The following is a 14,342-nucleotide window of genomic DNA, read 5'->3' as shown; positions in this document are numbered from 1 at the left end:
GAATAAAAGACCATCTTACCTGCCTCCTGAGAAACCTGTATGCAGGTCAAGAATCAACAGTTAGAAGCAGACATGGAACAGCAGACTGGTTCCAGATTGAGAAAGGAGTACGTCAAGGCTGTATATCGTCACCCTGCTTCTATGCAGAGTGAACGTGAACGTGAAGTCGCTCAGTCATGTCCAACTCTTTGTGACCCCATGGACTGTAGCCTACCAGGCTCCTCTGTCCATGGGGTTTTCCAGGCAAGAGTACTGGAGTGGATTGCCATTTCCTTCTCCAAGGGATCTTCCCAACCCAGGAATCAAACCCGGGTCTCCCACATCGTAGACAGACGCTTTACCGCCTGAGCCACCAGGGAAGTCATGCAAAATGCCGGGCTGGAGGAAGCACAGGCTGGAAGCAAGATTGCCGGGAGCAACACCAGTAACCTCAGACACGCAGACGACACCGCCCTTATGGCAGAAAGCGAAGAACTGAAGAGCCTCTTGATGAAGGTGAAAGAGGAAAGTGAAAAAAGTGCCTTAAAACTCAGCATTCAGAAAACTAAGACCATGGCATCCGGTCCCATCACTTCATGGCAAATAGATGGGCAAACAATGGAAACAGTGACAGATTTTATTTTCTTGGGCTCCAAAATCACTGCAGGTGGTGACTGCAGCCATGAAATCAAAAGACGCTTGCTCCTTGGAAGAAAAGCTATGACAAACCTAGACAGCATAATAAAAAGCAGAGATATTTCTTTGCCAACAAAGGTCTGTAGAGTCAAAGCTATGGTTTTTCCAGTAGTCATGTGTGAATGTGAGAATTGGACCATAAAGAAAGCTGAGTGCCGAAGAATTGATGCTTTCGAATTATGTTGGAGAAGATCCTTGAGAGTCCCTTGGACAGCAAGGAGATCAAACCAGTTAATCCTAAAGGAAATCAGCCCTGAATATTCACGGAAGGATTGATGCTGAAGCTCTAATACTTTGGCCACCTGATGCAAAGAGCCAACTCATTAGAGAAGACTCTGACTCTGGGAAAGATTAAAGGCAGGAGGAGAGGGGGATGACAGAGGATAAGATGGTTGGATGGCGTCACTGACTCGATGGACATGAGTTTGAGTGAACTCCAGGAGTCAGTGGTGGACAGGGAGGCCTGGCGTGCTGTAGCCCATGGGGTCACAAAGAGTCGGACACGGCTGAGCGGCTGAGCCGGCTGAGGACTGCAGTGTTACAGAAGGGAGGGCGCCCTGCCCAGCCAGGAGGAGTGGGGGTGCTTCGTCCAGGGCTCACCTGTGTCAGGCAGAGCTGGGCTGGAGGCTCCTGCTCCTCAGATGTAGCTTGCCACAAAGCAGACTTCCAACCAATATATGTTGAAATGTCCATCTTAGTGTCCCGTCTAGTTTTAGGACAACAGTGTGAAGAATGGTTGGTTCCTGGTGTAGTAGAGCCCTGATTTTCACTTATTCCACGGAAGAGTTAGGCTTGAGTGACTCCCAGGGCCGGTGCGGGGAGAGAGGGCATGCCTGCCAGGTGGGCACTTTAGCTTTTACTTTTTTGCACCATGTAAATTTTTTTTAGTATGAAACTATATTAGACTCAAAATTTGCAGCTGTAGCACAAAGAACTTCTCCTATACCATTTGAAAGTAAGTTGCTGACATGATACGCTTATCATCTTCAATACTTTAGAGTCAGTTTCTTCCAGAGGAATACATTTTCTTGCAAAATCAAAATACAACTGTCGAAATTGTGAACTTAATGCCAATACATTACTGTGGTCTTGTCCTCACAGTCTGTTCATTTCACCAATTCGTGGTAAATTTCAACTCTCAGTGAAAGGATCTGGTTCAGAACCACACTTTGCTCTCAGCTGCCATGGCTATTCTGTCTCCTCCAGGAGAAGAGTTCCTCCTCCTGCCCTTGCTTTCCACATTCCTGCTGCTTTGGAAGACTGCAGACCGCTCCCTTCATAGGTGCTACCTCAGTGTGGGTCACCTCTGCCTTAGCTCCGCCCACTGGAGACAGCCAGGCGGCTGGCGGGGGCTTCGGGATGCTCACACGTCTCAGCACCACCTCGCGCAGGAGGAGGAGCAGGAGAGCTGCCTGCCTCCCCGGGTGGGGGGCGGGGGGAGCGGGACATGGGGCCTGAAGACCCCATGGAACAGGAGCCAGCCTGGTGACCAGATTTTGTGAGCCTGGGTAAATGACTTTTTGAATTTGATTGCTTTATCTGAAAATCACATAAAAGCCGCGAGCGTGGTCTGGTTTTGCACCTGACGTACTGCCTTCATCATTGAGGCTTTGTGAAATCTAACTGTCCCAGAGCCCAGGTCAGCGCCACAGGCTGCACCTGAGACGGGAGCCGGCCTCTCCTTGCCTCAGCGTGGCTCCTCTGCACTCAGCGCCCTCCCTGCAGGGGCCGGGGGCGGCGCCTGCCCTGGGCACCCGGGTGAGCCCACGGCCTGCACCCTTTTCCCTCTCTGCTGGCCGGCCCTCCAGCCCCTGTCCTGGGGGCACCTGGTGCCCGGCGACGTGGTCTCTGTGCAGACCCAGGCCCAGGCGTGGCTGTGGCCTCTGTGCCTCGGCTGAGCGCGGGGTCAGCGCCCGGCTTGAGTCTCCCTTGTGGAGCCCCCACTTGGGGTCCCTGGGCTTCTGCACTGAGCAGTGGCCTGCAGACAGGGTCAGGCCACAGCGTGTGGCCCTTGGCACCCGAATGAAAGGAGGTCTTCATGGAATGTATGATTTTAATCACTGAAATGAAATGCATTAACTTCACAAAAGAATTTATAAGTGAATAATGTAAGTTTTTCCATTCAAATCAACAAAGTTGCTTAGGGCTCATCTTTGAAAAGCGTCCCCTGTCTCTTGTTGGCGAGCCCCGGGGGCCGTCTGTGGTCAGGTGCCCGTTAGTGGGGAGCCACGTGCGGCCCCGGCTGCCATCTCCGCGCCTCGCGTCCTGGGCCCTCAACGTGACAAGCAACAGCGTCCCCTCCGCGTGTCGCCCCACTTCCCACACTGCCCCTTTTTGGTTGCCGTTCTGCCCACTCGCGGCCTCGCGAGCTCTCCCAGCGTCTCACCCCCATCTGCTTGGCATTTCAGTCTCCAGAAGGACTTGTGTCATTTCAGACCCAGGGAGTTTGTGCGGCTTTGCTCTGCCAGAATAGTTATAACTCGACTTTTCTGATGCTGACCCCAGGAGGGACTCAGACGTAGGCTTCTCGCGTGTGGGCGCACGTGTCTGGTGGCCCTCGGGACTGCACGCAAGGATGGTGCACGGCTTCTGACTGTCAGCAGGGCTCTGAGCAGGGGCAGGCCTTTCACCGGGAGGAGCTGGGCCTCCTGGCTGAGGCTGTATCAGGTCAAGCAGGACGCCACCTGAGGTCTGTCCCGCCCGTTCTTACCCATGTCCTCTTCTCCCCAGTGACCTGGCCACTCACGGAGGTTGCCTGTGCGGTTTCTTCGAGGAAAGAAGGGCTGTGTCTTTACATCTGTAAAGCATACCAGGGCTGCAGCTGGGGACTGAAGCGAACACGCTCCGGGTGACTGCTGCAGGGCCTGGGCAGGATGGGGCAGACGCGGGCACACGGCTGATGAGGATGGGCCGGGGGAGGGAGGGCTGGGCTGAGGGCCGGCAGCCCTCCCGGGCCTCCGCCTCTCGGTGCGGGACTCGGGCACGGCCCAGAATTCTGAGTCCACGCTGGCCTTCCAGGTCGTCTGAAGAGTCTTAATAACAGTGCGTTAGCTTCTTTGACACATTCTCAGTATTTGGATGCACGGTGTAAAGATCCACTCTTGGCCCAAGCCCTGTAGTTGTTCACTTTTCCCTAATAAGGGAAACTAAGGCATCACGATACGCAAGTCCATGCCGCGTATCACGCGATACCGCCCGGAGCCACAGTGACCAGCATGGGCACGAGTCTGCCCCTGGGTTCCCCCCAGAGCCAAGTTGCACCGTTGCAGGGACCGTGTGGCAGGTATTCTCAAGGTCTGGTCGGTGTGGAGGGTGGATCAGTTCACTGGCAAGTGCAGGCTTTAAAAAGTAAATGATGTGACGTTAAAACTCTCAGTCCTGCACCCAAGATTGTACATTTCACTGTATGTGGATCTTATCTCAAACACTGTAAAGAAAGACCCAGCTCTCATTAGTGGTTTTGTTTTTGGCAAGTGTGTGTTTATCGGTTCTTAAAGTACATTTTGTGTGCTCCAGCAAATGAGTACATACACCAAGAATCACGGGAGCCCAGCTCTCCGCTGCTGGGACAGAGTTGCAGAGCTGGGGAAGGAGAATGTCCTGGGGTCGGGTCGGAGCTTGAGCTGCCACTGTGAACTCGTGGCTTCAGTGGGTGTGAGCACGTAGAGATGAATAGATAGATGTGCCCTGTGTGCTCACCCAGAAGGAAAGCTGTGACCACCCCAGACAGCATGTTAAAAAACAGAGACGTTACTTTGCCAACAAAGGTCCGTCTAGTCAAGGCTATGGTTTTTCCAGTGGTCATGTATGGATGTGAGAGTTGGACTGTGAAGAAAGCTGAGCACCGAAGAATTGATGATTTTGAACTGGGGTGCTGGAGAAGACTCTTGAGAGACCCTTGGACTGCAAGGAGATCCAACCAGTCCATCCGAAAGGAAATCAGTCCTGAATATTCATTGGAAGGACTGATGCTGAAGCTGAAACTCCAATACTTTGGCCACTTGATGGGAAGACCTGACTCATTGGAAAAGACCCTGAGGCTGGGAAAGACTGAAGGCGGGAGGAGAAGGAGGTGACAGAGGATGAGATGGTTGGATGGCATCACCAAACTTGATGGGCATGAGCTTGAGTAAACTCTGGGAGTTGGTGATGGACAGGGAGGCCTGGTGTGCTGCAGTCCATGGGGTCACAAAGAGTCGGACACGATTGAGTGACTGACCTGAACTGAACTGAACTGTGTATCATAGGCACGTGTGGGTATGTGTGTTAGTATTTCTTAGCTCTGTCTGCTGGAAGGACCAGGGAGCAATGAAACTCCCCAGCAGCAATGAGGAGCCCTTGTGTCCAGATCTTGGTGTCTAAACACCACTCCTCAGTGAAAGGAACTGGGTTCCTTGGAGCAAAGACTGATTTCCTGGGCTGGAGCAGGCAAAGTACAAAATGAGCCCTGTACACGCGTCTTCCACCAGAAAAGAAGGAGGCGCTCAGTGCATGCTGAGGACTTATCAGAAGGACCAAGCACCAGCTCGAAGGAAGGCCGAGCATTAAAGAAAAACAGGTCCGGTGTTTGTGGATTATTCGCCGTTGGGTGAAACAGGCCCGCTGAGTGCATTCTGTAGATGAACGAGCTTGTAGCAAGTGGGGAGAAGGGACGCTCTCGCAGAGCTGAGTGGACGAGGACCGGCTACCTCAGGAAGTCTCCCCTGGGTGCTGAGATGCAGGAGCAGGCTCTGTCCACCACGTGAGAGCCTCCACCGTGGAGAAGCCTGGCTCCCTGACCAGCAGCAGCAGCACCACCTGCGATGGGCTGACCCCCACTCTCCTGCAGAGTCACACAAGGAGAACCCACGCGGGGCACCGGCCAGGTCAGCAGGGGACACCAGGCGGCCCAGACTGAGGGGCGTGCACACATAACAGGCCCACGTCTGCTTCTCGGGAGCAGAGGGGCCGGCAGCTTTTAAAGAGGCAGGAGCCCTGAGCGATACTGACTTGGGCCCTGGACCGGGAAGTAGCCCGAAAGGGCCTTGGTGAAACAGGCACTCACGCTGTGTGGCTCTCCCCAGTTTTGATGGCTGTGCTCTGGCTATGAAAGGGAATGTCCTGCTCTTTGGAAATTCACACTGAAGTGTTCAGGGGCCCAGAGGTACGCTGTCTCCAGCTTAATCTCTGGTTTGGGAAGAGCTACCAGCGTTTGTGTTCAGATAAGGGGAGGGGAATGAGCAGGAGCGTGGAGAGGTCACACAGCCACCAGGGAAGAACTAGACACTGCTGAATCGGGGTGAAGGGTGTAAGAAGGGCCCTTTCACTGTCTTTGTAACTCTCTGCAAGTTTTAATTTATACCAGAAGGAAACTTTGCCCGCACAGGGTGGCACCGGTGGCCCTAAGGGAGGGGTGCCAGGGGAGGTGTTTCTGTGCTTTGGTCAGCGTCCTGTCCCCGGGGGTGCCAGCCGTACCCGTGGCCGAGCCCCTGGGCAAGTGGCGGGCACGGCCCGACTCTGCGCCTGCCCTCCTGAGCTCTGCCGCCTCCTCTCTGGCACATGGCCGTGCCTTGGAAACGTGAGATCAGAAAGGCTGTGCTGGGAAGGTGGCCCCCCGGGGGCTGGGCTGCGGCCTTCTAGCCTCTCCCGAATCGTTCCCTTGGAGGACACTGAGATTGATTTGACATCTTGATAACAGAGCTGTCAGCCAGTTTATGCCTCAGCGTCCATCCGAGAGTCCGGAGCAGACCCCCGCCCCCGTGTTGGTAAACAGAGCCTTCTCTGCAGTCACGTGTGTGCTTTGCTTTGACCTCACAGTACTCCTCACGGTTTAGAAGTGGTTTGGTCTGGGCTGGCTGCTTATCACCTAGTGAAGGCTTATTCCGGACAGTGTGAGCTTTGGGTGGTCACCTCCTCATTACAGACAGGTTTCGTGTTTATGGGACTGAAATTTTGTTAATAGGGAAATAAGAGTTTTATCGTGAAACGTCTGTTTTCCCTTCACCACTGCTGGTTTAACGGAAAGGATTCCCCGAAGCCCCAGGGCTTCAGCTCCAGCCCTGGAGCTGCTCCGCCTGCTGAATAATTCAGGCTCCTTGCAGCTGCGGGCGAAAGGTCTGCTCTGAATTATGGATGTGTCTTTGTGAGGCTTTGTGGTAAGTGCACTGCGCCTCCTTCTCCCCGCGCTGAAGGGAGAGACTCGCCCTTGTCAGCCCGGGGCCGGGCATCTCTGGAGAAAGTGCAGTAACTTGCCTCCTCGGGGAGCCGAGCTCAGGAGCAATGTCTCCGTGTGTGGCCTCAGCCTTTGCCTGGGGCCCCGGGGGCTGTGCCGGCTGAGCCTGGTATGGATTCAGAGGGGTGGTTTGCGGTGAATGGTTGGAAGTATCTGGTTAAGTGGCCTCACAGTGGCTCTTACCAGCTCTGCCCAGGTAAAGTCCCTCTGGTCTGCGCCCCGTCGTGGTTGGCGGGGGCAGGCCGACCGCGCGGGTCCCAGGTACGTGTGTGGGGTGGGGGTCGGCTCCCAGGCAGGTGGCCATGAATTGGGACCTAAGTCTTTACAGTGCTGGAGGTTATGGTGGCTGAGATGTTCTGGCGAGATAATGATGGGAGAGGGCCTGGAGTTACAGAATTATCCACGAAACTTTCATACAGGGGCAGGCCTCAAGGAACTTGCCAGAGGGTAACCGGGACGTTCGACCAGCCGATGTAGGGGTCTTGGCGTTCCCATTCTCAGCAAATTTGACAGACCTCATAAACTTCCTCACCAGGAAAGTGTTTCTTTGACTCAAACTGATTGAAAGGGAGAAAAAAAAGTGCCGACCGAAGCCAGGAAGCGTCTCTAAAGCGAAACTGGGAGGTGGGCGGTGGGGTCTTCCACAGAGTCTTCCTCTTAGGTTGGGGGATGCCTGTGGGTTTTCCAAATACCGGACACCCTGGAGACTGTACTGGCCTTGGAGTTGGGGTGGGAACCCTGGCCCTGGGAGGAATTTCACTTGTGTTCAAGGGCAGTCCTTCCACAAATGTGCGTCATTTTCCGTGTGTTGAGGGCTGAAAGGTGCTGTGAATTATGAAATTCAGAATTTTACAGTGGATGTCAAAGGCCAGGGGGTCTTCCGTGTGTGTTGTGGATATGGACGCGCTCGGGTTTTGTCGTCCCCGAGGGGCTCTGCGCCCGCCCGGCAGGTCCCACGCGAAGGCTCACCAGGAGGTCTTATGGAGACAAGAACCGTACCACATGCTGTGTCTCCCGGGTGTCTCTCAGTCTCCCCTCTGAAGTGGGTGCGGGCTCCCTGAGGTCTGGCTGAGGTCCGCACATGGGGGCGGCGTGCCCTGGCCCGGGGTGCTTCTGCAGGGTCTCTGTCGTCCACCCTCCGAGCCCCGGTGCCGGAGTTGAGACCCAGGGAGCAGGCATTCGGGTCCCAGAACCCGCAGCGCGGGGGTGTCTCCTGCAGACAGAGAAGGGGCTCATGGGGGCGGTGCGGGCATGGGGCCCCTTTCTGACCTTGTGGGTCCCTACACCCCTCGGGCGAGCAGGAGTTTTCAGCCGAAGCGACTTCCGGGGGGTCTCTGTCTGCAGGCGGAGTCCCCCAGCCTCCCCGACCCCTCCCCTACCCCATCTTCCTGTGCGGAATGCCAGTGCCCCTAAGACTCATGCGGGGACTGCCCCGCTCCTGTCAGGAGTCCGTCAAGGCAGACCCACAGAGCCCGCACCAAGAGGCCAGGAGGTTCCTTTTATTCTGACTGTAAAGGTCTTTATCGATGAGAAGTTTAAAAAGAATCTTAGCCATTTTTGGCCATGCTGCGTCTTCGTGGCTGCTGGCCTTTCTCTCGTTGCGATGAGCCGCACGTGTGCTCAGTAACTGCAGCCCTGGGCTCTGGACCTCAGGCTCTGCGGCTGCTCTGAGGCACGTGGGTCTTCCCGTCTGGGACGCAGCGTGTGTCTCCTGCATTGGCAGCTGGATTCTTGACCGCCAGGCGACCAGGGAAGCCCATGATGAGACTTTTAAAGTGACAGCTGTTGATCTGTGAGTCCTGAAAAGCGATTCGTATTTGCCGAGTCTTAACAGAAGCGAGTCAGTGTACGGGTCACGTTTCCCTAACACGTGTATCCAGCGTTCACCCTCTCCTTCCCCCAGTCCCTCCACAAACCTGCAGTGTGGGCCCCGCACCCGTCTCCCTCCCGCCCTGTGTGCCTGCTCCGTGCCTGCTCCGTGTTGGAATCCAGACATCTCGCGTTTGACAAGCAGAAGCTCTCACTCCCTCGAAAGATTCAGCTGCTTGGTCTGAGGCTTGCTGCCCAGCTCTTCCCCCTCGCCATGGTCCAAGCCTGCAGGCCTCTCAGCCCCGCCTGCGCCCCCCTCCCCCCCACCTTCCAGGCTGCCCATGCCCTCAGCTGCACCTCTGCCAGGGCAGCGCTCAAGGTGCCTCTCCACCTTGAGCCAGGAGGACCAGGTCCCTTCTGTTACCATTATTATTATTACTTGTCTTATTTTTTTAACGTAGATGTGATGCTTTTTTCCAGTATTTTTATTGACGTGTAGTTCATTTGCAGTGTTGCATTGATTTCTGCTGCACAGCAAAGCAGTTTAGTTGCACACCAACACGTACACACGTGCACACACGCACACACACACACACACAGGTCCATTCTTCTCAAAGAATATTCTTGTTTGCTGGTTTATCACAGGATATTGAGTATAGCTCTCTGCGCGGGACAGTAGGGCCGCGCTGTCGGTCCATTCTCTACTTTTGTCGTTATTCAGTTGTTCAGTGACTGCTACTCAGTCACTCAGGCGTGTCCGACTCTTTGCAGCCCCATGGACTGCAGCACAGCAGGCTTCCCAGTCCTATCCCATCTCCCGGAGCTGGCTCAAACGCATGTCCATCGAGTCGGTGATGCCGTCCAGCCACCTCATCCTCTGTCGTCCCGTCTCCTCCTGCCCTCAGTCTTCCCCAGCATCTGGCTCTTTTTGCATCAGGTGGCCAAAGTGTTGGAGCTTCAGCTTCAGCATCAGTCCTTCCGATGAATATGCAGGACTGACCTCCTTTAGGATAGACTGGTTGGATCTCCTTGCAGTGCAAGGGGCTCTCAAGAGTCTCCTCCAACACCACAGTTCAAAAGCATCAATTCTTTGGTGCTTGGCTTTCTTTATAGTCCACCCCTCACGTCCATACATGAGTACTGGAAAAACCATAGCTTTGACCCTGCAGACCTTTGTTGGCAAAGAAATGTCTCTGCTTTTTAATATGCTATCTAGGTTTGTCAAAGCTTTTCTTCCAAGGAGCAAGCGTCTTTTAATTTCATGACTGCAGTCACTACCTGCAGTGATTTTGGAGCCCAAGAAAATAGTATCTGTCACTGTTTCCATTGTTTCCCCATCTATTTGCCATGAAGTGATGCAACCAGATGCCATGATCTTCGTTTTTTGAATGTTGAGTTTTAAGCCAGCTTTTTCACTCTCTTCTTTCACTTTCATTAAGAGGCTCGTCAGTTCCTCTTTGCTTTCTGCCATAAGGGTGGTGTCATCTGCATATCTGACATTACTGATATTTCTCCTAACAGTCTTGATTTCAGCTTGTGCTTCTTCCAGCCTGGCATTTCACGTGATGTACTCCACATATAAGTTAAATAAGCAGAGTAACAATATACAGCCTTGAGCCTTGATGTACTCCTTTCCTAATTTGGAACCAGTCTGTTGTTCCATGTCTGGTTCTATCTGTTGCTTCTTGTCCCTCTTACAGATTTCTCAGGAGGCAGGTCAGGTGGTCTGATATTCTCATCTCTTTAAGAATTTTCCAGTTTGTTGTGAACCACACAGTCAAAAGCTTTAGCATAGTCAGTGAAGCAGAAGTAGATGTTTTTCTGAAAATTTCTTGCCTTTTCTATGATCCAACTGGTGTTGGCAGTCTGGTTCCTTTGCCTTTTCTAAATCCAGCTTGAACATCTGGAAGTTCTTGGTTCACGTACTGTTGAAGCCTCGCTTGGAGAATTTTGAGCACTGCTTTGCTAGCGTGTGAGACGAGTGCAAGTGTGCGGTAGCTTGGACATTCTTTGGCCTTGGGAATGGAAGCTGGCCTTCTCCAGGCCTGTGGCCACGGCTGAGTTTCCAGGTTTGCTGGCATGTTGGGCGCAGCGCTTTGTCATGTCTGTTGTGTGGTCTGTGCGTAATAGCTGCGTCTGCTCCCCCTTGGCCCCTCCCCCTTGGCAGCCACAAGACTGCCCTCCGTGTCTGTGTGTCCGTCTGTTCCGTGGGCAAGCCCGTTTGTGTCGTAGTTTGGATTCCACGGGTGAGTGCACGTGGTATCTGTCTTTGTCCCGTCTGCTTCTCTTAGTGCCGCAATCTCTGGGTCCGTCCGGGCTGCTGCAGATGACACTATTTTGCTGTTTTCACGGCCGAATAATACTCCACTGGGTGTGTGTGCCACATCCTCTCTGCCCACTCGCCTGTCAGAGGACGCCCGGGCAGCCTCCATGTCTTGGCTGCTGTGAGCATCGGGGCACACCTGCCTTTTCAATCAGAGTTCAGTCTGTTCTCCATACCATTAGCGCCAGTTCACATTCCCACCAACAAACACACCCTCTCTGCACACCCTCCCCAGCGTTCATCATTCGTAGACGTTTTGATGGTGGCATTCTGCCTGGTGTGTGGTAATGCCTCCTTGTAAGTTTGGTTTGCAGCTCCCTAGTGGTTGGTGATGCTGAGCATCTCTTTATGTGCTGTAGGCCATCTGTAGATCACCTTTGGGGAAATGTCTCTTTAGGCCTCTGTTCATTTTCCGGTCGGGGTGTTTGTTGTTGAGTTGTATGAGGTGCTTCTCTATTTTGGAGATTAAGCCTTGTCATTTGCCTTGTTTGGAAATATTTTCTCCCATCTTGCCCTTCCCTTGCTTATCGTTGCCCCCCAGGGTGAAGCCCACACAGCTCGGGTGTCCGCCACCCGGCCCCGCTGGCCCTGCCTTGGGGGCTGTCCTGCCCCTCGGGCGCCCAGCCACCCCAGCTGTGAGCCGTGTGTCTTCACGTGCTCGTCCTCACGGAGGGCTTTTCTCGGGCCGGTTACCTTCTGAAGTGCACCCCTGAGCTCTCGGTTCAGCCTCGTGCCCTCAAGGGAGGAAAGCTGGAGAGCGTCTCGGTGCTCACAGTCCGTGGTGTTTTCAGGAAGACTGCTCGTCTTGTGAGGACAGCCGTTTCTCAGTGTGGAGTGTGGCAGGAGAGCCTCCCGGCTCAGCCCCCGCGCCCCGACGCTGGCTCTCGGTTCCCATCGCTGTGGCCTCTCGGGGTGGGGTCCTCCCAAGCCCCTGCCTGGTGACTGACCGCACTCTTCTCCTGCTTTTCTTTGGCTTCCCGATCTTTTTTCTTACGATGTTTAGTTGCTCTTAAAGATACAGAAAGCTAGTCCTTCAGCTGTGTCATGTTACATGTATTTTCCAGCTTCTTGCTTGTCTTTTGACTTTGCTTGCAGTGCTTTTTACATACTGAGATTTACTTTATTTTGGTGAGGTGTAGTTGACAGACAGCTTCGTTTCAGGTGTACAACGATGGCTCAGAATGTGTATATATTGTAAAAGAATCACCACACACGTTGCGGAACTTTCGAGATGAGAAGTTGTGGGGCTTCCCAGGGGGCGCTAGTGGTGAAGAACCCGCTTGCCATTGCAGGAGACGTAAGAGACACAGGTTCGATCCCTGGGCCAGGAAGATGCCCGGAGGAGGGCATGGCAACCCCCTCCAGTATCCCTGCCTGGAGAATCCCATGGACAGGAGAGCCTGGCGGGCTACAGACGGCGGGGCCGCAGGCTTGGACACACTGAGTGCCCGCGCAGGGAGAGCTTGTCACGGTCTGCTCTCGCAGCCGCGCTCTCAGCCGCGGAGTTGACTGCACTCTCTGTGCGTCCCGCCTCAGGGACGGCTCACCTTGGGACTGTCGCTCGTGCCCTCGGGCCCCCCACCCACGCTGCCAGCCCTGGCACCACACCGCCTGTGCTCACACACGGAGACTCCGAGTCTTTCCCCCGCTCCGGGTGTGCCCACTCGGCATTTTGGGGGCTCTCCTGTGCTCCCTGCCAGTGTTTCTCTGCCTTCACCGTTCATGCCTGAATCTTTGGGCCACGTGGGGTTTGTTCTGGAGTGCGCTGGGAGAGCCCTGCCCTGTTACTGTCCAGGCAGCCACCGCTGGCCCACAGCGCCCCCTGGTGACGGGTGTGTCCTGTGCCACCGCTGGCCCGCAGCGCCCCCTGGTGACGGGTGTGTCCTGTGCCACCGCTGGCCCACAGCGCCCCCTGGTGACGGGTGTGTCCTGTGCCACCGCTGGCCCACAGCGCCCCCTGGTGACGGGTGTGCCCTGTGCCACCGCTGGCCTGCAGCGCCCCCTGGTGACCGGGGTGGAGTGGATGCTCCTGCAGCAGCAGCTGCTTGCAGCCCGCTCGGGACGCGGTGTGCAGCGGGTCTGGTGCCGGGTGGGGTGGGCTGCCTCTGTCTTGTGTAGTTGTCCCCATGGACCTCCACACTCGGTTTTGTCCAGATCTGATGAAGCACACGTGGGGAAGTGTATCAGGAGCAGAGGTTGGCTCGGGGGGTGAGCTTCTCTGGGGTTCAGTCAACCGTGGAACCATGGGGTCTTCCAAGACCCCAGACTCAGGGAGGGAGGGGAGTGTGTGTGTGTGAGCCTGCCTATGTGTGCGTCAGTGTGTGTGCGTGAGCCGGCCTGTGAGTGTGTTAGTGTGTGTATGTGAGCCGGCCTGTGAGTGTGCCAGTGTGTGAGCCGGCCTGTGAGTGTGTCAGCGTGTGTGTGTGAGCCGGCCTGTGTGTCAGTGTGTGTGCGTGAGCCGGCCTGTGAGTGTGTCTGTGTGTGCGTGTGAGCTGGCCTGTGAGTGTGTCAGTGTGTGTGTGAGCCGGCGTGTGAGTGTGTCAGTGTGTGCGTGAGCCGGCCTGTGTGTCAGTGTGTGTGCGTGAGCTGGCCTGTGTGTCAGTGTGTGTGCGTGAGCTGGCCTGTGAGTGTGTCAGTGTGTGTGCGTGAGCCGGCCTGTGAGTGTGCCAGTGTGCGTGGTGAGAGTGTTTCTGGTCAGTGCACGCAGAAGCAGAGCTCTCCTTTTGGGGTTCTGTGTGTCGGGCTCCAGCAGAGCAGGTCCGGGCGGTTGTGTGTGTGGGCCCTGCTCCCTGCTGGGCACCGTGGCGTGCTGAGTGACGTGCATGCCTCTCCGGGTCCTGGGAACCCGCCCGTGCCCCTGCCCTCTGCTCTGCCCACCATCAGCCGGCCCCGGCTCCGGGTGCCTCGGGACCCTGGCAGACTCAGTGCTCCCTCCCTGTGGCGCCCGCAGCCAGGTCGGCCGTGACCCAGGGGTGCCCTTGTTGGGGTGCGCCTCTGCCGCAGGAGGTGCGTTCCGTCTCGTCCCCGGGTGCCCGGACAGCATAGCGGCAGCGTGGGCCTCCCCCCGCCCAGAGGGCACGGCTCGGGGAGGCGGCGGGCGGGAGGGCAGGGGCCGCAGTGAGCGAGGTGTGTGTGGCCCGCAGAGCTGACCGGCGCCGACCTGAAGGACTGCGTGAGCAACCACAGCCTGAGCAGCAATGCCAGCCTGCCCAGCGTGCAGAGCTGCCGGCGTCTGCGCGAGCGGAGAGTGGCCAGCTGGGCCGTGTCCTTCGAGCGCCTTCTGCAGGACCCACTCGGCGTCCGCTACTTCTCCGTGAGTCTGAC

General features: G+C 55.8%; 1 protein-coding gene across 3 annotated transcripts in view; it reads left to right on the top strand.

Moving 5' to 3' along the window:
- RGS12 (regulator of G protein signaling 12) overlaps window positions 1-14,342 on the top strand; it is a 123,439-nt gene that overhangs the window by 88,650 nt on the left and 20,447 nt on the right. For all 3 annotated transcript variants that reach the window (XM_042251687.2, XM_027971273.3, XM_027971274.3), the window contains exon 5: window positions 14,162-14,331. In XM_042251687.2, the coding sequence (XP_042107621.1) occupies window positions 14,162-14,331 (170 nt within the window). The remainder of the gene's footprint in view (window positions 1-14,161; window positions 14,332-14,342) is intronic.

The sequence above is a fragment of the Ovis aries genome, chromosome 6 (genome assembly GCF_016772045.2).
Source record: "Ovis aries strain OAR_USU_Benz2616 breed Rambouillet chromosome 6, ARS-UI_Ramb_v3.0, whole genome shotgun sequence".
NCBI classification, from domain to species: domain Eukaryota; kingdom Metazoa; phylum Chordata; class Mammalia; order Artiodactyla; family Bovidae; genus Ovis; species Ovis aries.
Note: the sequence above shows the minus strand (reverse complement) of the source record. Positions and strands in the feature narration are given on the sequence as shown.